Source organism: Rhopalosiphum padi, chromosome 1, assembly GCF_020882245.1.
Source record: "Rhopalosiphum padi isolate XX-2018 chromosome 1, ASM2088224v1, whole genome shotgun sequence".
Taxonomy (NCBI): domain Eukaryota; kingdom Metazoa; phylum Arthropoda; class Insecta; order Hemiptera; family Aphididae; genus Rhopalosiphum; species Rhopalosiphum padi.
Window position 1 is genome coordinate 54,500,091 of NC_083597.1, and position 22,856 is coordinate 54,522,946.

At 25.4% G+C, this 22,856-nt stretch overlaps 2 protein-coding genes across 2 annotated transcripts; one reads left to right on the forward strand and one right to left on the reverse strand.

The window, feature by feature from the left end:
• Window positions 1-473: 473 nt before the first annotated feature.
• Window positions 474-5,684, reverse strand: LOC132923693 (G2/mitotic-specific cyclin-B). The gene is made up of 8 exons (XM_060987619.1): window positions 5,375-5,684; window positions 4,129-4,334; window positions 3,857-4,055; window positions 3,643-3,786; window positions 3,402-3,563; window positions 2,793-3,032; window positions 2,433-2,723; window positions 474-1,492 (listed from the first exon to the last, which is right to left on the reverse strand). Exons 1-8 carry the CDS (start codon window positions 5,405-5,407, stop codon window positions 1,394-1,396), a joined length of 1,374 nt encoding a protein of 457 aa, XP_060843602.1. The 5' UTR covers window positions 5,408-5,684; the 3' UTR covers window positions 474-1,393.
• Window positions 5,685-6,112: 428 nt separating this feature from the next.
• LOC132923684 (ras GTPase-activating-like protein IQGAP1) lies at window positions 6,113-17,254 on the forward strand. The gene is made up of 33 exons (XM_060987609.1): window positions 6,113-6,539; window positions 6,653-6,757; window positions 6,825-7,059; window positions 7,115-7,259; window positions 7,331-7,488; window positions 7,554-7,688; window positions 7,778-7,862; window positions 7,919-8,004; window positions 8,064-8,217; window positions 8,281-8,444; window positions 9,300-9,434; window positions 9,493-9,655; window positions 9,718-9,860; window positions 10,086-10,185; window positions 10,243-10,388; window positions 10,586-10,726; window positions 10,794-10,964; window positions 11,030-11,131; window positions 11,196-11,360; window positions 11,432-11,545; window positions 11,656-11,870; window positions 11,972-12,206; window positions 12,480-12,577; window positions 12,700-12,925; window positions 12,998-13,162; window positions 13,220-13,396; window positions 13,453-13,582; window positions 13,647-13,764; window positions 13,828-13,980; window positions 15,538-15,694; window positions 15,751-15,875; window positions 15,936-16,167; window positions 16,886-17,254. Exons 1-33 carry the CDS (start codon window positions 6,520-6,522, stop codon window positions 17,000-17,002), a joined length of 4,815 nt encoding a protein of 1,604 aa, XP_060843592.1. The 5' UTR covers window positions 6,113-6,519; the 3' UTR covers window positions 17,003-17,254.
• Window positions 17,255-22,856: the final 5,602 nt, after the last annotated feature.

Here is a 22,856-nt window from a genome sequence, read left to right on the forward strand (position 1 = left end):
GTTTATGAAATAGTAGCGTCAACTTAAATTTTATTTTATGATTTAACTGAAATAAAAAAATAATTTTAAAAGTTCATCTACATTTAGTGATATTTAAAGTAATATACCTTTAAAGCATATATTTATGCAATTTAATTTCTATAAAATGCCAACACTGCTAATGAGTAAAGGAACTTAAGTAGACAAAGTTTACCAGTTGTAGCACATGAAAAATTAATATTTTCCAAAACAAATGATCAATTATTGAAAAACCTGATCTACGTCAATATTATAAATTATTAATGGTATTTTGTCGTGATTAAGATATGTTTAGAGAAACAGTTACTGGTTTTTAAAAATTTTCAATGCTTAAAGGAGCAGATTACCATTTTTTTTTTGGAATCAGTTTTAAGTGTGTACTTATTAATCAACTTATATTAGGAATACAAAAGAAACTTACGAAGATTATGAAAAAATTATAAAGTAAAACTCCATTCCACAAAATAATAACTATTCTATTAGGTATTTACAACACAACATTGATTAGGAAGAATGCTTTTTTCCTCCTTTACAAAGGTTATTCCCAAATTAATTTCAATGAAAACTTAACAAAGATTCTAATATAAAAATACTAAATAATAAATAATTTAATGAACTTGCACTTGTTTTGTTTTACAAACTATTTATTAAACAAAAATTAAAAACTAACTTACAGTTTATACTATACAATTACTCTTATATAACATAAGAAAAATATATATTAATAATTTAATGATAGCGTGCAATGGAGAATAACACATGTTGATTTCATAAATTCAAAAGGAAACAATAATTGTAAGGCATACTTTCATACTGAGAGCGGTATAAATTGAACTATTAACATTTTATTTCTTAAAAATTTAATTGCGTTAAAAATAAAAATATTTCAGTCTATTGTCTGTGTAAATAATTTAATAAATTGTACATTTAAGAATAATTCATTAACGCCCACAGAAATAAATATTTATAAAATTGGAACATATCAACACAAGTATGTTATATCGCTTCAAAGCGAAATGGCTTTTGTTCAATATTGTAAAATTATAATTTAAGTGCGATTTAATAATTGTTATTGTATACAATGGTTATATATCAAAATACACTTAAAAAACATAACAAGCTAAACATACTTTTCTTAAGTTATATAATTTATAAGTATATTTGTTTTGTTTTATAAAAAAAAAAAAAAAAAAAAACATTACTTTGTACCAACATAGTGAATGTGGTCATGTTTTTTTAATTTTTTAAAAAAGATAATGTTAGTGTAATAATTATACGAAAAAATCTAATGTAAAAAAATAGCGGCATAACCACTCGATAAAAACAAAATATATTTAAAAAAAAGTTAAAATAGTTAGATCTGAGTGATACCGAATTAACTTGTGTGCGCAATAAACCTCATAGCCGGTGAGCTCAGTAAGGAACTTGTTGTGATTCTTCCCATCTTCGCACTCTGGTATTTTTTGTACACAGCCTGTATAAAATAAAAACATATATCAGTTGATAAGACGGTTGGAGCACTTCATATTTATCGTGGTTGTAGACCAATAAGAGGAAGATTAGCTTACGTGATAACGCAATAATGGATTATACACACTTATGTTCATTTACTATTCAAACAAAATATATATGAATTACCTTAATATTACTCCTTAAGACATGCTATGCAGTCCAACACTCTTAAAATAGAATTATTTGAAAATATGGAAATAAATTTTAATATTTTTTTTAAGCTCATCAATTTATGTATAATACATATAAAATAAATGTTATTAGTAATTTCATTATCCATTTTAACCCATTGTTGATATCGATGTACAACATCCCACCATTGGTATTGAGTGAGCGCATACCTCATAGTTTTTTCATCATTATTTATTGTATAATAAATAATAAACATAGAATATGGAAACCAATATCAAATTATTTATATTTGAACAAAAAGGTTTTTACAATTTTTCTTAGTTATTATTTTAAACATAATATAATATTGTGTAGAATAAAAAAAATTAAGATACATGCACACATACATAAAAAAATATTACGTCGATACTATTGAATGAGTGTAACTCTCACTTTTATGGATACCAATAACTGCATGTTAATATCTAATCAAGAAATATTTATAAAAGTATATTTAGATATGTCGATTAGATGAATCAAGGTATAAATAAAACAGGCTCTTAAAATACTAAAGAAGTGAGCGCTGCCATCACAATATTATGATGGGGGGGGGGGGAGGAGGGAAATACAGATTTTTACTAGAATACACAAATTTTAAAAATCTCTTTCCATTGAATTAACTTTGCTAATCTTTATTACCCATTATTTTGTATATCATATTAAATGTAACAGTACACACAATATATCAATATTTAAGTTAGAGTAGAAAACTTATTGCATATGAAAATTACCTTATATTTCCATTCAGGGGCATTAAGTGCTAAATGAGCAAGTGATTGAACGGTAGAAATCAATTCATCCATTTTGTATGTCGAGTGTTTTTGCATTACATCTGTCCAATATAAAGATAATAATGAATTTACATCTTCAGGGTTATCATCTAATTCAGGATCATTAGTTATGACGATTGCTAACAATAGACCAGATGCAGCTATTTCAGATGGTTTAACATGTGCTAAATTATAGTCAATTAAAGCCAATTCCAGGAAGTATTTAGCCAAAGAATGCTGTGATGATCGTGCCTAAACAAAACCAATGCATTCAAAATCTATAATTTATTATACAACACAAAAGCACAATGCATTACTTACACCTGACACTTTGCTAAACCTTCGTAAAAAGGTTAAAGAAAAAGGTCTAGATAGTGAATAATTAATTGTTCTGAAGACGTCCACTAAACTTGATTTTACTTCATCCTTGGTGAAAGCATTGTCTGATAAGTAGACAAAGTCAGTTATCTCAGGTACATATATTTCTTCATACTTGCAGCCGAGCAGTAGACTTGTGGCACCAATTAATTGAAGTTTATTTCGAGCAACATTTTGGTTTTCCTAAAAATATTTAGTTTTAAGAGGATATCCTATATCATGTTATACTCCAAAATTTAAGTTAGTTATTAATATAAATGTGATTTGATTTATTATCAAATTTAGAGGTAACTAATTACTTATTTTTTATATAGCAAAATTTAAATTTTAACGCTGGTTATAAGTATCTAGAATATTAAAACTTAAATATTATGAAAATACAACAAGAAAAATGGAAGGATTTTTGTAATTAGTAGGTTAGATAAATTTAATCTAATATTATAAAAGCTAACATAAAAATAAAACTAAAATTTGTTGTGTTTTACATTAATACAATGGATACAATACATGTTCTCTGGACTAGGAAATGTGAGATAAAGTTTAAATAATTACTTGTAAATATCTGTCAAGAATTCCAACAGCTGTATAAAGAGATTCTTGCATAATTTGAAATTCTTGTTGTACTTCTACAAGCCAGTCAACAACAACACTACGGTTTGATGATGTGATGTATTTGTGGTTGGCTAAATAATCTGGTTTTATCATATATTGATTCTTATTATAAAACATAAAACAATTAATTAACACTGGCACATAGATACTAGATAGTAAAGTATTATATTGTAACAAATACCTCTAAGGTCATCATGTATGCAAAAATAGGTTTAGAGTATGCTCCGACCAGAAACGGATCATATTCATCACTTTTGTCAACAGCATCTACTTTACAAGCAGTAATCCATTCTTGTTCTTTTTTTTGAGATTCTGTTAATATAACCTAAATAATTTTTAAGTACGATTATTTAACAAAGAAAACAAATGTGATTTTATTGTTATATTTCACGTACTGATTTGTTTCTAAGCGATGAACTCCTGGTCAAAGTTCCTCTATAAGTCTTGACCAATCCAACTGTTTTAGGTCTAATAATAGCTTTTGGAATGTTAGACACACTTTCATGTAAGCCAGAATTAACTTTAAGAATAGTTTTAGATGTATTTAATGAAGGTTTCACTTTAGTAGCAACAGAAGTGGTAGTACGATTTAAACTATACAAAACATATTAAATCAATAAATTAGACATTAGAGTATAGAAAATGGTGATTATAATGTAATACTTACTTAGAAGCAAGTCTTGTAGTAGGTTTTGTTATTTGGATAGTTGGTTTTGTTATTGTAATTTTCCCTTTTTGATTAGCATTTTGATTAATTTGCAAGTTACTGCTTATGTCATTTAATACAGGTCTTCTTGGAGCGATTATACCGCTGCTTTTAGAATCTTTAACTGCTTTTGGAATATTATTTTCAGAATATACTTTGTCTTGTCTCTGAAACAAATATAAAAACATACATTATTTTAATTTTAGTTTATACATAACTGCAAGGGCATAGCCAGAGGGAGGGTTTCAGGGTTCAGACCCCCCCCAAATTTTTTTCTTGAAATGAGATTGAATAGGTTTAAATGCCTATTATATTTAAAATTAGTATAATATAATATATTTATACTCTAACCCTCCTCTTCCACCGCCATAAAAAAAATTTTCTGGCTACACTTACATAACTGTTTAAATGATTGTTTTTTTTTTTTACTTGTAACAAATATTCTGAGTAAAATCAGTATGTTGGCACACAATAGTAAGTATATTTTAATATATTATATTTATGTTAATACATTACTAGTACTTAAAGTAATTTATTTTAATTAATATAAAGAATACAATAGATTGAATTAATTTTTTCAAAAAATACAGCATTGAATAAACTTACCAATTATTAAAATAGAAACTAAATATTTAACTGTTATCATATATTAATGTTGTTTTACAAATTATGCAAAGTAAAATAATTATACAGTTTAACCACAAATCTTATTAATATATGAACATCTAACTTTGTCAAAATTTAAACTTAAAATGTTCATAAAATATGTTTTTGAAATTACGCCCAATTAATTTTATAATTATTATAAACAAAACTTATATGTCACCTTGTGTTAATTGTTTTAACTTGAAGTGTGATTATTAGAAATTGCTAATGTTTAAGCACATATCAATTTAAAAAAAAAAAAACATGTTTTTTTGTTATTGTACATAATGAATAAAAATACTGATGATTGTATGTTATCCGTGATGTATTAGATAAAATAATAAATAACAAAACATGTTTTATAATTTTCAAGTAAAAATTAAATTACATGCAGCAGAGTCCCAAGTAAAAATCACTATAAATTATGATTTGTGTTGTTATGGACTAGAAGATTTAAAATATATAATCGACATTCGGTTAACATAAATCGGATAAATAAACTATACTTTGGTCTGCAAGATAGTTTTTAGCTTCGCAAAAAAAAAAAAAACAAAAAACTCACCAAGTGCATGTCACGTCTGATGCCAGTTGCCATTTTTCAATAGATAATCAACGATGTTGGACCGACGAGAAAAATAGAAAAAGGTTGTCCTCTTTCCCAAAGCAATCTTTGAGAGTGAAAAAGCTGCGCTTTCTACAAAACAGCACAATAATGTACAGTGTATGCACAGTTAGACAGTTTAACAAAAATAGTCTTGAAAAACCGAACGACAACAACTACAAAAATAGAATAGAAAAATAAAACGACAATATGGTTGTAATTACGGATAATGACAAAAAAAAGAAAAGTGAGGCACTGAAATGAACAAGACGATGAATATCATAAAAATTAAATTATTTAACGGATTTTTTCCCCACTACGACATTACATATTACATTATTTAACGTTCTTAGATGTGACCAACATAACGTAGCAATATTATTGGCATATAATTTGTTTGTTTCATTAAATATTTTTGGGATTTGAAATATAAATAAGTGATCATCTTAAAGTAACACATACATGCCTATTATTATTATATACGAAATAATAATTAAAATATTTTATTACTAAATTTCTGTGTTAGCATCATTTTAGACATAAAAAAACAAAAATAATACCAACTCCAATAAATTAATAAAAATAAATATATTATCCTTAACCATGGTTTGTTAAGGTATGTAGAATGTATCACAACGAATTTGATAATAATACGTTTCTTTGATAAGATTGCTTTTTCATTCAATTTTCTATAACCGTTAAATTTTGAGTGAGTACAGAGTAGTGACTGTAGGTTCATTGTGAACATTTGACAATTGACGTTCTATATTGAATATTGATGTTGACGTATTCGTAGAAAAAGGAGATTATGAACAATATGAACGTGTTGACGACTGTGTTGTTAATTTTGCTTATTAATTATTAAATAAATAAATTGTGCACATTTGACTTCGAATTTTTTTTAAATTTTAACATTTTTATGACCATTGTTAGTGTTCATAATTCATTATTATTCATTTGTTCACTACCTATTAAATTATCAATTGTAAATTTTTAAATGTATTAAAAAAAATTTTATAATTTATACAAGGCACCTACTTAAATTAACTTATTATTTAATTATGTTTAAATTTTAATCATAAGGTTTCACAAAAATCAACTTTAAAATGTCGTTATTACTTTCCAGGTAATCTTTTAATTTAAATTAATAGAAATCATGACAAAATAAATTTATTTTATCATGATTTAGATCTTAGTTTTATGGTTTTTTTTATTCAAATGTATGGTTTTGTTTTATAGTAACAAACCACAGGAAATTTTAAATCCAGGTCTTATTGAAGTGGATATTATTAGACAAGATAATTTGGCTTATGAATACCTATGTCATTTAGAAGAAACAAAAGTGTATGTTTTTATTTGAGTATTTAAGCTATTTAAAATGTAATTTTATACAAATTTTTAATAATTCTAGATGGCTAGAGTCATGTTTAAAAACTACTTTGCCACATGTTATGGAACTTGAAGATCGTTTACGAAACGGTGTTTTACTAGCAAAATTAGGAAATTTCATTGCTCCTTCAACTGTACCTATATCTTGTATTTATGACCGTGATGAAAGGCGTTATAAGACAGCAGGTCTTCAGTATCGTCATACAGATAACATAAATTATTGGTTAAAATCTTTAAATGTTGTGAATCTACCAAAGGTAAATTTAAACTATTAATAAGATAATTGTATGGATAATTTGTTTTCGTTTTTAGATATTCCACCCAGAGACCACTGATGTTTATGATAAGAAAAATATGCCAAAAGTTATTTATTGTCTTCATGCTCTAAGTACCCATTTATTCAAACGAGGTCAAGCGCCATTAATTCAAGATTTATATGGAAAAGTTGATTTTTCAGGTGAATAAAATTCAATAAAACATGTACATTAAACATATAAATAAAATTCTATATTTGATTTTGTATTTAAGCTGAAACAATAACTGCTACAAGAAAAGAATTGGCAGAAAATGGTATAGAACTTCCCAAGTTTCAAAAAATTGCAGGACTTTTATCGGAAGATATAAAGGGAGATACATTAACATTACAAGAAGCAATCATGGAAATTAATAATGCTATTTTATCCAAGGTTGTTAACTACCATTATCTTTTCATTTTTATCTTATTATTATATATTGTATTATAATAATTTAGGATATGAATTATTTCACAAAAAGTTTATGTAACAAAGCAGCAAAATTACATTTTATTAATTTGGATTATATAGATAAATATTTAGCTATATTGCGTGATGTTAAACATTCAAAAGAAGATTCTGCTTTGAATAAGGTAATACATTTTAATTTTTAATATAAATTAAAGAATTTAAGTTCTACAAAAACAAAAACCAATGATTAATACATTAAAATATTTTTTAGTCATTGAGTGAAAGTTTTGAACCAGATACATATGATGACATTTTAACTCAGAATGAAATACAGGGATATATATCATCCGTAAATAGTAAGGAACTTTTATATCATTATGCATAGATTTTACAATTTTAAAATTAATTTCAGTTGACCAAAAGTGGAATGAAATGTGTAGAGCAAATTGTGAAGATGAAGTTATCAATATATTAAAGTCAAAATACTTACCTTTAATAGTAAATTATATATATATGTGTATATATTTATCTGCTTATTAAATATTATTTTATGTTAGGATGTACAAAAGCAAAATAGTAAATACTATAAATCAGAATTTCATAATCTATCAAAAACTGTTAATTATACAACTTTAAATACAATTGATAAGAAATGTTTTCTTCAACAAGTTGTTAATACGGGAAATCAATTGGCATACAATTATAACAAACGTAAGATATTCTATGAAAAATATAAAAAAGAACAATTTTACAATATACAATTATATTTTACAGAGGAAACTACTATAAACAAATTAAATGACACATTAATTATTGATGATATGGATGGTTTTACACATGTTCTTAAAGACCCTATATTAAACTTAAATCATCTAATTAATGAATTTGCTATTCCTTTGTATTTTGAAGAACTGAAGATTGATAGATGTGATATAGATGTAAGATTATGATTCTAGTACTATTTAGTTTTTATTCAGACTTAAATCATATTAATATGTCTGTTAATTGACATACTGTAAATCCTCGTTTAATATCACCTAATTTATCGTTGTTTTGCTATAGTATCGTAGAAGTCCTTATGTTTTGATTAACACTGCAATAGTTTCAGTATAACATTTGTAATACATGTATTCATCAAATTGTTGTTATTTTATATATATAAGCAATTTAATTTCATCGACCTTTTTCAGATAATACCGTTATTGTTTTTACTTAAATACCCATCATCCATAGGAAGTATTTTTATTTATCTTAGGTAATATGTATTTCATAATTGTTTTTCATTTTGTTAATAGTCAGTTGTTCAACGACACTTTTGCTGTTTTATTATATGCTGTCTATACTACTATGTATTATTTTACTGTTACATAATATTTGTTAATTTATGAATTAATATGGCAACATAACACCCAGATTTGCCTATGGTCAAAAATATTAAAAAAAAAAAATTAGAAAATTATGTATATATATTTATAATACATACATCCATTGTTATTTATTGGCAGGAACCCATTAAAATAAAGTGTTTCACTTGACATGTTTTTGATTAATGTTGTGTTTTCTAGGAACCTAACTTTGACTTTAAACGAGGACTTGCTATATAATATACATTATAGAATCTAAATAAGAAATTCAATATATTATATTTTATAATCATAATGAATATTTTTACAATTTTAACCATTATGTTTTAATAATAATACATTTTTCTTTGTTATTTAATGTAATTTTCAATTAAATATTGTAGTTGTATAATTATCATTATTATTATTATTAATTTATTTTTTTTACAGCAAAACTTAAGTTATAATGATATTGTACAGAGTTTACAAGTATTAAATCTAATAGCTGATGTAACAAAGGCTGTTCTTTCCGAAAATATTGATTTAACATGGGATCGACTTGCAAAATTAAAGAAATTTTTTCCAGTAAACTTTGATTATATAAACCTTAATGTCTATTTAATTGTATATGTTTATTTTAAAGGAGCAAGAACTTGATGCAGGATTAAAATTACAGTACTGGAGTGCCTTTGATGCATGTAGACGATTTAAAATTATAAATAAAGGATGCTTCGGAATATTATCATTTATGAATATTAAAGATTGTGTAAATATTGTCCATAATCAACTAGAACAAAACAAAGAAGGTATTAATATAATTATTAAAATAAAATAATATTTTAATCTATTTAAATGTTTATGCGATTAGTTATTAATGTTCTACAACAACTTAACAATGCATTGAGATGGAAAGATTTCAACACAGTGAAGCAATGTATCACAAATCCAGTATTGCAATTAGAATACCCAATTAAAGCTAAAGACATGCAGTATGCATATGAATTATTACTGGTACAAATAAATATTTTTCTTTATGTTAATACTAAACAAATTCATAATAAATTATATCAACAACTTGGTATGCAATCAATTACATAGTTTTAATTGTAAGAAATGATTAAGGTGAAATTTTTCCAGAAATTAAAAAATATATAATTTATAACCTTGCTAATCTAAAATAAAATCTTGGCTATGCCACTTATACGAACAGTAAATATTTGTATTTTTATTATTTAGAATCGGCGAAATGATTCTGAGGATGAAGTTGAAATATGGAAAGATGATGTTGAAGATGTCTTAAAAAGAGTGTGTGATGAAGTTGAAAGTATCCATAGAAGTAAGTCTTAAGATTTAATTTTGTCAATTTTAGCTAAATTTATGTATTTTAATTTAGGTGCTGAATGGCTTTTATCTGTGAATTTATCATTAGTTAAGAATGAAAAAAATAAATTAGCTCAAGAGTTTCTTAAACTTGTTCCCATAATTGAAATCGAACAACAAGAAATTTGTGTATCATTATTACATTTACTTGAATCGAAGGTAGGATTAAAACTTTATGTTATAACTTCAAGTTTATAGAAAAAAGTCTATTGTGTAAATAATCGATATAAATTACTTTCAAAAAGTTTTGAGACATTAAATTAACATGTTCTCCTTAAGTTTTTATGATAGGTTGATAAGTAGGTATGTATTTAGGATTTTACTAAGTATTATTTATTTTTAATATAATATTTTAGGCTAAATACAGAGGTCCTTGGGTCACACATCAAACAGCATATGGTCGATATGTTTATTTAAACCTTGAAACTTTGGATTACTCATGGGAAAAACCAACTTTTTTTCCTACACCAAAGTACTTAAATATGGAAGAAATACAAGTAAATTTAAAGCTAATTAAATATGTTATGCTCATTGTGATAATTTTATCTTAATATACATCCATAGACTACAATAATGAATATGAAAAAAAGTTATCAGCATCGAAAAGAGTCTGAAGAAATGAATAAAATGATAATTCAACTTCAAGCTAATATTCGTGGATATCTAGTTAGACGAGAAATAAAAAACAAGCTTAAGTTATGTTCTAGACAAGAACTATATGCTATAAAAATTCAAGTTAGTTATTATTATATTTTTAGAAATTTTATTTATTTATTTTGACAATCAAATATTTGTTTTAGAAATGGTGGCGATGTATTTTATTCCGAAGACAATGGTACGCTTTGTTAAAAAAAGTTAGAAAGCAATTGAAACCTTTCCAACGTGTTTACACTAAAAGTGATGTTAGTAAAACATCTTGTTAAAATGTGTTTTATATTTAAAAATAAATCTTTGTATATGTTTTAGGTAAAATATATAATAAAATTACAAGCAATTTGGAGAGGTAAAATGGTTCGCAATCATTTTTATCATTTATTTCATACAGCAAATCCTCCTTATAAGATTGTTAAGCATTTTGCTCGTTTACTGAATTTTAATTTGGAAGATTATCATCGGGAATTAGAATTACAAGTAAGTTTCTTGTAGTATATTATAATAGATTGTATAAATCTGATATTTTTTTAATATAATTCATTGTACAGAATCTCCGGGGACAAATTACTCAGCTTATACGTCAGAGCAACAAAATGTCTCTTGAAGCTGATGAGTTAGATACAAAAATTGGTTTACTCATTCAAAATCGAATTTCATTACAGGTAATATATGGTTTAAAAAAAAATATTATATTTTTTGCCTTGTATTTTGTTGAAATAAAATTAATAAGAAATTATTGAAAATAATGATTTTTATTTTTTTTTGCATTTAGGATGTCATTAATCATAAATTAAAAACCAATGATGACATTAATAAAATACAACAACCAAATAATATGCAAAATTCTATTAATTTAATGTCTTTAAATAAAAATAGTAAACATCTCTTGGAATGTTATCAGCATTTGTTTTATATGCTTCAAACAAAACCATATTATTTAACTAAACTTATATTTTGTTTGCCATATTCAGTTCGTCATATTTCTAAGTAACTATTCATTACATTTAACTACCATATTATTTTTAAGATATTATATTTATAAATATTAGTATATATAATATATTAAATCTTTTATTAATTTAATTTAGATTTTTAGAACAAATTCTTATGTCAGTTTTTAATGCTGGAAGTAATAGCCGTGATGCCTATTTTATGTTAAAACTATTAACATTAGCTTTAAAAGAAGAAATCAAAATTAATTGTACTAAAGCTGCAGAAATTAAAACTTCAAATTTATATATATTAAAAGCAATTGTTGATCAAGCAAGATGTTTTGATAATCAAAAGCGTTTAAATACAATTTTTAGAACTGTAGTTGAAAAGGTATATTTTTAACATTTAGTTTTATTTATGAATAAAATTTTTTTTGAAAATCATACTTATTGAAAATGTTATGAAATTTTATCGTATTATATTAAAAAATAACACTTCTAAAGTATAATTATTAAATAATTGAGGTTCTATTTGTAAATAAGCTTTTCTCCAGTTATAATTACATTAACAATTATAATATTTTTTTTAAAATACAATTATCAAATCTATATAAAATGTTGTAATAATAATAACTATAGTTTAACATACTTTTTTATTATTTAGCTGATACACCATAGAAATAATCTATTTATTGATACAAATCCTGTTACAATCTATAGGACTTGGCGTAATGAAATAGAGACCAGCACTGGAGAAATATCGTAAGAATTACTCATACAGTTTTATAGTATTCTTACTTACTTATTTAACTATAAAATAAAGATATGAATTTTATAAAAATAATAATCAGTTAATAATTTGATGTAAACCATTTGATTATTAGAGATCTACCTAGCTCTGTAGATCAACATACTGCTTTGAAATATGAAGAAGTTCAAAAAAGATTAACGCATAATTTGGAACAGCTACAAAATATAACTGAAGAATTTTTGAACAAAATTCTTGATTCCAAACCTTTAATACCTTATGCCATATTATATACAGCTCGAGTATTATGTGAAACCATACACGAATTATTTCCTGATACTCGAGAAAATGAAGTTTATAAAGTATGTGGTATACTATGTTATTAAAATATAAGTACTAATTATTAATAATTCATAAAATATTTGTTTTTGTAGATAATTGGCTACTTTGTCTATAATTTATACATGAACCCAGTTATCATAACACCTGAAATATATGATATATTTGAAACTAAAATTGAAGATGGAATAAGTTATCGCCAACGACATAATTTAGCTAGTGTAGCAAAAATTCTGCAATATGCATCTAATAAAAAAGGAGTAAAATAATAATTAGTTTTTATTTTTTTACAATATTTATAATCATTTTATTTTTAGTACAAAGATGAAATCCATTTAAAATGTATGAATCCATTTATACTTGACTGTTACACAAAATTAAAACTATTTTTCAACAATTGTACTAATGTTGATGATCCTGAAGTGTATTATAATGTAAATGAATTTACAGACGTAACACTTCTTACTAAACCAACAATAAACATAACATTACAGGTACATTCAATTATATTAATTATATAAAAAAAAAATTAATAATTTATATTGTTTAGGAAATACAAGAAACACATTCTTTATTGCTAGATAATATTGATCAAGTTGCACCTGATCCTTATGATCCAATTCATCAATTGCTTGATGAATTAGGACCTTCTGCGCCAACAATTTCACAACTTTATGGATGTTAGTAAATATACTAATTTTTATTTTGTTATTTTGTGCTTCATTGTGACTTTTTTATTTGTAGCTGATGATGATGATGTTATTGTTCAAAGACGCATTGCTACAGTTCAAGTTTGTCTAACATTATCTGATAAATTTGAACCTAACACAACAACAGCTTCTGTGACTAAATTATTCATTAAGTATGTGTATTATAAAGCATAAATACTTTTCAGTGCATAAGAATTAATTTTAAATCATGCTAGGACAAAGGAGTTATTGATAAGAGTACTTCCATATTTAAGTGGGCATACATTACCAGGGTCTCTAAGAATTGATTCAACTCTAGATGAAGAAAGTCGTTTTGCCGACAGAGAAAACAAAATAAGAGCTTCTGGGAAAAATGCAGATTTTGAAGAGTATGTGAAATTTATTTAAAACTGATAATTTCTGACTATGTTTAAGGGTGCCTAAGACATTAAATCTCTGTAGTTTGTATAGGTACTAAAAATTTTTGTCCTGTGACCTATGAAGTCTTTGCATAATAAATATACTCGATTCAAAATAAGTAGTGAACTCCAGCTGGCTTCTATGCAATGAGCCTGATTGTGCTTAACACGTGGACCAATACGACGCCACTGGTTTAATATAGTATGGGAAATTGTAGGGCATGTTGACAAAAACTGGTAGCTGCCAAGGTATCTTTTTAAAGGGCTATTTTAAAATCAACCTCCAAAGTGAAAAATATTTTTTAAAATCACCAAAAACATTAATTTTTTGCACAAAATAGTTCTATTAATATCTAAATTATTTTTCTAAATAGTCTCCGTTTAAATCTATACATTTTGGTAACAAGGGACAAGTTTTTGTATACCCTCCTTATACCATGGCACCACCGCCAGTGCGTTGAGGCATTGATTCACACCATTCATAAGTTCTTTACTTCCAAAATGTTGAGATACAATAGACAATTTAAATTTTGAGAAAAGGTGATAATCACTTGTTGCCAAATCAGGACTGTAGGGAGGGTGATCAAAAATATCCCAATTGAACTCCTCCACTAAAGTTTTTTTTAACGTTCGAGAAATTCTTTACCTGTATTGACACATTAGGTCTTGTGGACATCTGTGAGCTGTTTTGGGACCCAAGGGTACAGAACTTATGGTGACCCAAGTTTTCAAACACAGTTCCATATAGAGTAGTTTTGAGCTGCGTCATTTCCTTCGGCTTGCATAAAACAAATTATACTTTGTACCTTAAAGGCGGCGGGAGATAAAATTGTATTCTCCATGTTAAAATTGCAATTGTTGGAAAAATATTGAACGAAAGCCGGTCGAAACTTGGTATATTGGAGAATAACGTACTGATTGAGATATGTAGAAACACGTCATCAAAGTGCATGTATGTAATGAATTGTAACACATCGGAAGTTGATTTTGGAATAGCCCTTATATTTTGAACCGAGTATAGGAAAAAATTTTTAATTTAAGGTTTATAAGCACATTTTTTTATTGTAATTTTAATGTTTTTTTATTTGGACTAAATTGCCCATTTAAAGATTAGATGTTCTGATTTCATAATTTATATGTTTTAGTTATATAAGTAACTTAATTTCTTAGCTGCCAAAACCAAATTTCTTATTTTTCTTTATTTTCTATTATTTGTTTCTTGATACTTTCTATTTCTGGTGTTGCTGTGCGGTCTTTTAATCTGTCTTGTTCCTCTTTTCTCTATTCAGAATAGTTTCATTTGCCTTAAAATTAATAGTATTTTACATTTCAATATTTTGCTATTATTTATCTGTCATTTTTTTGACATCACCGTCTACTTTTTTTCTGTTGAATGTGTTAAGTTAGTGCTTTTTCCTACTTTCATAAATATCAACTTTACTACATCTACAAATATAATTATACATTTTGAATACAATTGTAGATTGGTATTATAATATCTAACTGTAACCATTGAAATATGTACAGGGGAACATTAAAAGAAATTAAAGCAAAATTAAGAAAACATTTGAAAGTCTTAGAAGAAGAAGGCATTGTATCAAAAGATGATGGGTACCAAGGTATAATTACATCTGTGGCTAAAGATATTTGTAATCGTAATAAGTATCGTCAAATACAAATTAAGGTTTGTATGAAATATATGTGTTAGTTGTTACTGTAAATAAAAACATTTTATCTTAGGAATTGCAAATGTTTAAATCCACCAAACAGAGATTAGATGAAAAAATAAAATATTTAGTTGAAAAAATAAAGTCATATGAACAGTACATACAAACTTGTTTGGATAAACATAACACTGGCCAAAAGTAAAAATAATCTTGAGATCATTATTACAATTATTATTAAATTTAAAAATGTATTTTCAGAAAACAAAAAAAATCATCTAATAGAAGTATACAGTTGAAGTCTAAAAAAAGTATTCGATATACAGCAGCAAAATTACGAGAAAAAGGAGTTCTAATCGAAGTAGAAGGACTTCCAGATGGACAGTTTAAAAATGCTCAATTTGAAATTTGCCCCACTGATGTGCACGGCGTGTTTTTAGTCAAAGGAAAATTTATGGGAGTAGAAATGGAAACCATTAATATAGATATACAGGTAAATAAATTGTAATATAGCATAAAATACAATTTTACTCTTTGATAATTCAATACCATATTATTAAACAGTCCCTTCTTAGTCATCATTAAGGTTTTGAGATTTATTGCACTAAAAATTCTTAACATTTTTTTTCTTTCAAATAAAACCCATATAATACATAAAAAAAAAAAAAAAAAATTGTTAAATTTTAGTAATTGAAACCAAATAATGATTTATAAATTATAAATTAATAATTGCTTGTTTTAACAAAACTTATGTATGTATTTACTAAAACTATTATATGTAGATAAATAGATAGTTTCTAGTTATACAATTCTTTGTACTAATACAAAATAATGATTGCAAAAGACATACAATTTTTATACTTATATATAACTGTCCAATCTATAAGTTTCCAATAGTACAATTTTCAAAATAATCAATAAAGAATATTAAGAAATGAAATTTCAAACATTATATACATTTATTAAAATATTAAAATGTACTGATATCCTTACACATTTCCAAATGTGTGCTTTTCCTATAATATGCAGTCTAATTTTGTATTTAGTTATTTTAATTTCTTTATTATATATTTATATCTTACCTAAAATAATGTATAACCACTGCAATTAAACATGTAAGAAGTCCTAAATCCTAGGCTTAATAATATTTACTTTAATGTTTTAAAACTGTTTATTAATTACTTATTAATAATATATTTTATTATTTAAAGGATTTGTTAAAACGTCAATTTGAAGGAGCAACAATAATGGATATTTTTGGTACAGCCAAAGTCAACGTTAATTTATTATTATTTTTACTAAATAAAAAATTCTACTGTAAAAATTAAAATCTATTAATTAGTATATATGTCTTTGAAGTTATATTTAGCATGTAATATTAACCATACAATATCATATAAAAAATTTAGTTTTTACTTTCATAATTATTGTATATTTTATAAATAATTTTTTTTACTGTAATTACTGATCAGTGATCATACTCTGTAATACCTCTAAATAATTGTTTACATATTATATCTACTATTAAAATTAAGTACTCTTTATGTTTTCTGAATAATAACCAATCATTGAAAAATAAATATTTTGATGTAATTTTATAATTTCATAATAATAGTTTTTTTTATTGTTGATAAAATGATAAGACTAGTTAAAAAAATGTATTAATTGACAATTGAAATTTATAAATGGGTAATATATAATCTAACAGTACCTGTACTACACATATATTCCTTTATATTGGTTCTTCCAATCTTTCAATATTTGGAGTGAAATGTGTAACAACAATTCTTATAAGGAGTTTAACAGTAAAACAAAATCATTCTAAACACTGTAATTAATACGAAAAAACGTTTGTTTGAAAATATAGGTAGGACCAAATAATGTTAATGTAAAATATATACTCATTAATAATTCTTTTATTTTTAAAAAATCATCATAAAGGATCTTATAAAAATGTATTCAATTTATGCAAGACAAAAATGGATTTTCAACTATCCGAAATAAAATCATATATGATTAGAAGTCTTAAAAACTGTTTTCAAATTATACTGATAATTGCTCCAACATAATCCCAAAATAATTTATTAGAACGTCAATAAAATAGTTAAGTAAACAAAGATAATATTATATCTATTGTACATTTTATCAAAATAAAACCGTGAAGTATATACTATATATGGTCCGCAGTATAAATACAAATTTGGAATGTGAACTACAAGTTGAAAAAGGTTGAGCAGCAACATTCAAATTCGTAAACTAAATTTATTTCAATTTTTCAATTAAATTATCTATGTTTATTAACTAAAGCTCAGCTACAGATACTTCATGACATATCTGTAACCACACTTTTAATAATGCACTTAAAAATTTTTTATTCTATCCAGCTGTTATGGTGATTTTATGAGGGGGGAGGTCCACCAGATCACAAAGTTTAGGCTGTGGTATTATATTAATTGTTGTGACATTCAAGTTTTAACTTAGCCATAGGCACAAATTAAAGGAGATTTGGAGGGTTAAACCTAGTCAAAAGTAGTTATAACTCCCACCCCCAAACGACCCCAAGATGTTCAAATTTTAATTTTCAATGAAAACTAATACAATTGGTAATATGGGTAAAATTAATATAAATGTTACAATTTAATTTTTTTTTAAATGGGTAACAGTTAAAATAATTTTCCTAATTGGACTCCATGATAAAATATTATCAGTATGTTTAGTGTTACAACTACTGAACAGATTCAAAAACTTCACGAAGTTTTAATTGTTATTGGTTTTTATTGGTTTGTTTTATATTTTGAAGTAATTAAACAGGAAAAACCAATGCGTGATAGAAAATAAATATCTTAATGATTTAGAGGATTTAAAATAAGCAGTGAAGTACAAAATGTATTCAAATTTATTTAAACTTCTCAAACTTGCACTAACCATACCCAAGGCCGGATTAAGGGGGGGGGGGTCTAGCAGGGGCGGAAGCCCCGGGGCCCTCTAAAGTACCAAAGTAAAAGGGGCCCAACAATTCAAGGTTTTGAAAAGCATATTTTGTTAAAAGGACCCAAATGAAATTTCAGCCCCGGCCCCCGGGGCCCAATATGTTCTTAATCCGGCCTTGACCATACCCATAAGTTCAGCTATGTGTGAACGCTCATTTTCTACCACGCGCCGAATTTGGTTGCACACCTCAATAGAGCAAGATAGATTTTCAGATTTATCAATTATTAATATTAAACGAAGTACCACAGAATAACGAAATAGGTATGTACTTCGAATAATATATCAACTGACAACTGATGATATATTAAATTACACAATACACAATAATTTACAAGTTACTATGTAAAATGCAAAACATTGTGTAATATTCTTAGATGTAAATATGTAATACTTATAGTTCTTACCATAATTTATGATCTTATTTGCAAATTCAATTAATTTGTTTATAAAACAAAAATATATTTATATATAAACTGCAATATTAATAATAATAATACATTAATACTTTATAATACATAATATTATCCTTTACAATATATATTTTATACGTGTTTGATTAATAAAATGAAATAAACTAATATTATGCTTTAATTTTATTTATCAATAATTCATAATTATATTATTCTATTTTTGGTATTGCCGTATTGGTCATAAATCATAATTTTTTATGATGATGGATGAAGGTACATTTTGATATCAATGTTTCTAGTTTGTATCCCCTAGTCAATTTGTTTTGCTGTGAGTCGTGAGTGTACGGTATTTTAGTCGAAACAAAAAAAAATGATGAAGTAATATATGAGGCAGGGATAAGCAACTCAATGCTACTAGAGGGCCAATTTTTGGAAAGTGAAAATTTAGCAGTCTAGATAACATAGAAAGAAAAAAGTTAATAAAATTTACAATTGACATTTATAGTTCCATACTACATAAAAATTCATACCTATGTTTTACAATAAAAATTGTGTCGATTTTATAAATATAATAAAATAAAACACAGAAAAATCCTAATATTTTATATTTATTTAAAATAATTTGAAATGTAAAACGGCCACCAGGTCAGTTAAAAATGGAACGCGGGCCGCTAGTTGTCATTTGTCCATCCCTGTGGCCTGTTATAAGGTATGATAATATGATGGGGGGTGGAGGCAAAGTCTCCCATACCTTTAATAATTTAATATATTTAACCACTCCAAGTAAAAAATTTAAATTGCGCATATATAACTAGCTGTTACGATTATGATTTGTATATGTGAATATATATATATAAATATATTTATGCATTAAGAATAATTATTGCTTATACATAAATCTGGTAATTTCAGCCGTATGTCCGTGTATTTAAATTTATTTTATGGCTATTTTGGTATTTATATTTACTTCGAAATGGCGTTTATGATATATATTATTGGTATTTAGTGCCTTTATGTTTGTGATAATAGCATTCGGCCCACGATGTAAGATATCTATAGGTACCAATTGCCTATTGGTTATTAGTGTTATTACCTCAGGTGTATGTATTTGAAATTTGAATATTAAATTTGTGCCAATAGACAATAATTATAAAATTGTTTTTTTTTTCACATAACTTAGCTTACGCGTTAGCACAAAGATTCAAAATTAACGGCTGAGGAAGTTTTGGACAAATCAATAAAAAAAAATGACGTGGGATTTTTGTTTTGAAACTTTAAACTTTTTAAAACGCTATTGTGGGTACCTATATTTTTTTCGTTCATCTAAAAATTAAATTTTAAGTAATAAATTATTAATGGGTTCAACATTTCGTCTTAATATATTATAACATAATATTAAAGGACAACCCACACCCCACCACCATTAAAAATTCCAAAAACCACCACTGTCACCTGTAATTGCTTCAATTTACTAAGCAAATTATATTTTAATACTAGATCACCCAACACTACGTCTCCGCTAATATGTAATCAGTTTTCTATTATCTACTCTTGCGGGTACCTAACGTTACTTGTAAAATACGTTGTTGACGAGATCAAGACATAAATATATTATACATATATATAATATAGTAATCTGTCAAATTATCCAAATTGGTAAGCAATTTATTTTCTATTAAAATTGCTTGGATGTTAAATTATAAACTAAATTTGTAAAACTAATTCAACTAGGCACGTATACAGGGGGGTTGGGGGTTCAACATCCCTCCTCCCCGAAATTTTTTTTTTGTGTACGTGCCTGAATTCAACTTACATAGTACTTAGTAGCTACTAATAGTAAAATAAATTACATTAATAGCAATAATATCACAAAATATGCTTCTAAAACATAAGTTGTTATAGTCAAATAGGTAATATAAAATAAAATATGTTAAAATTTTAAATAATTCAATGACGTAAATTAGTATCTTTTAAAATTAGAAATTAGGTAGCATTTAAAAAATTGGAATATTTCTACTGCTATCATTGTATTCCTCACAAATTTTTTAATTTATTTTTTATCTGTGGACTGTGGTGGTCCAATGATGCCCAATTCACGCTGTGTGACTACTTTCTTCTGCTGCATTTTCATATCGTATATTTATATTTTTTTACTATTGATTTCAACAAAAATTAAAAGCTTAACCCAGGAGCAGTTTAAGTGAGATTTCGATCCGGAGTAATACAAAAGTACCGAACATACAAATACATAAACACCTAATTTCGAGTATAAATATACAAATAATACTAATAAAATCTAACACAATCAAGATAAAATAAGATCACTGAAAAGTGGACACCCAGTTTTTGTAATCCTACTCTAAATTTACTTATGGTATTTTTAATTTTATAGACAGTTACCCATTTAGATAATTAAAAATGTTTACACAAGACTGTGATTATCAAGAAAAGCCATTTTTAGTTTAAATAGAAACATACTTAAAAAGTTATATTTACCTAATTTTCAGGGTTTATAACAAATGTATATAGGTTATAGGTATTGTTACAAATAACAATTACATTATTACAATATATAATAAATATAAATTATAGAAGAAAGTATAGAAAAAATATTACAAATTATTTTAAGTTATAGCATTTATTTTATTTTATATTCTATTAAAAAATCATTAGTTATGGTTTTTTATTACCTAGTTCATAAAAAACAAATGGCTGTGTAATTTAAAATTATAAATAAATGTATCATGGTTTAAAGGCCAAAGACTTATTGTTTACATATCAATTTGCTACTGCAAAGGTTATAACTGATTCATAATGTTATTTTTAATTGATCAATAGTAAAATGTCTAATACACAAAGTATTTGCACAAATAATATTATAAGCTCAAGATCTAAAATTGCGTAATATCAATTGTTCCAATAACTACCTTTTAGAAATATACAGGGCGATTCTTTTATCAAACAACACTAGCTCATTTAAAAATCTATCAATGTTTTTTAAAAAAAATTTTTAGTAAATTTCCAGTCGAAGTAAAATAATTTTTTTTAAATTGTATTTTGTATCGTTATAATTTTTACCTTTTTGAATATCTACATATTATATTTTTAATTTAGTATTTTGTAGCAGAATATTTTTTGAGTATTTCGATACATACAAATCGAAATTCAGACATGTAGATTATGAGTTGTAATTATTACATAGGTAGTTAAAATTTCTAGTGACCGGAGTGGTGAGGAGTATAGTAGGTTACTTCACAAAATGTAGTTGGTCTACTACTCCGTTTATTTAAACTTTAAGTACTTAACTAGTAACCTCATAGACTTTTCGACCAAATTTCGATGTTTGTGTATCGAAATTCTTTGAAAAATATTCTGCTTCAGAATTCTAAATTTAAAATATTACACGTTGATTGTTGACATTCAAAAAAGTAAAAAACTTAATAAATTTTATTAAAAAAAAAATTGTGTTATTTCAACTAAAACTTGTGTAAAACATTTCTTCAAAAACATTAATAGATTCTAATGACAAGTATTGTTTGATAAAAAAAATCCTACAGTACAATTTATAAATCAACAGAATAATTTCATATTTCCTAATGAAATGATCTTACATTCTTACAAGGAATTTAATTAGGTATTGCTCAAATTGTATGTAAACAATGAAATTTAATATTTGATGATTGTTTTTCATGTGTTTATCAAATAGTTGATAGAAATGATAAAATATATACATTAGCTTCGGGTCAAAGGTAAATGTACATTATGGAAATAATAATTTATT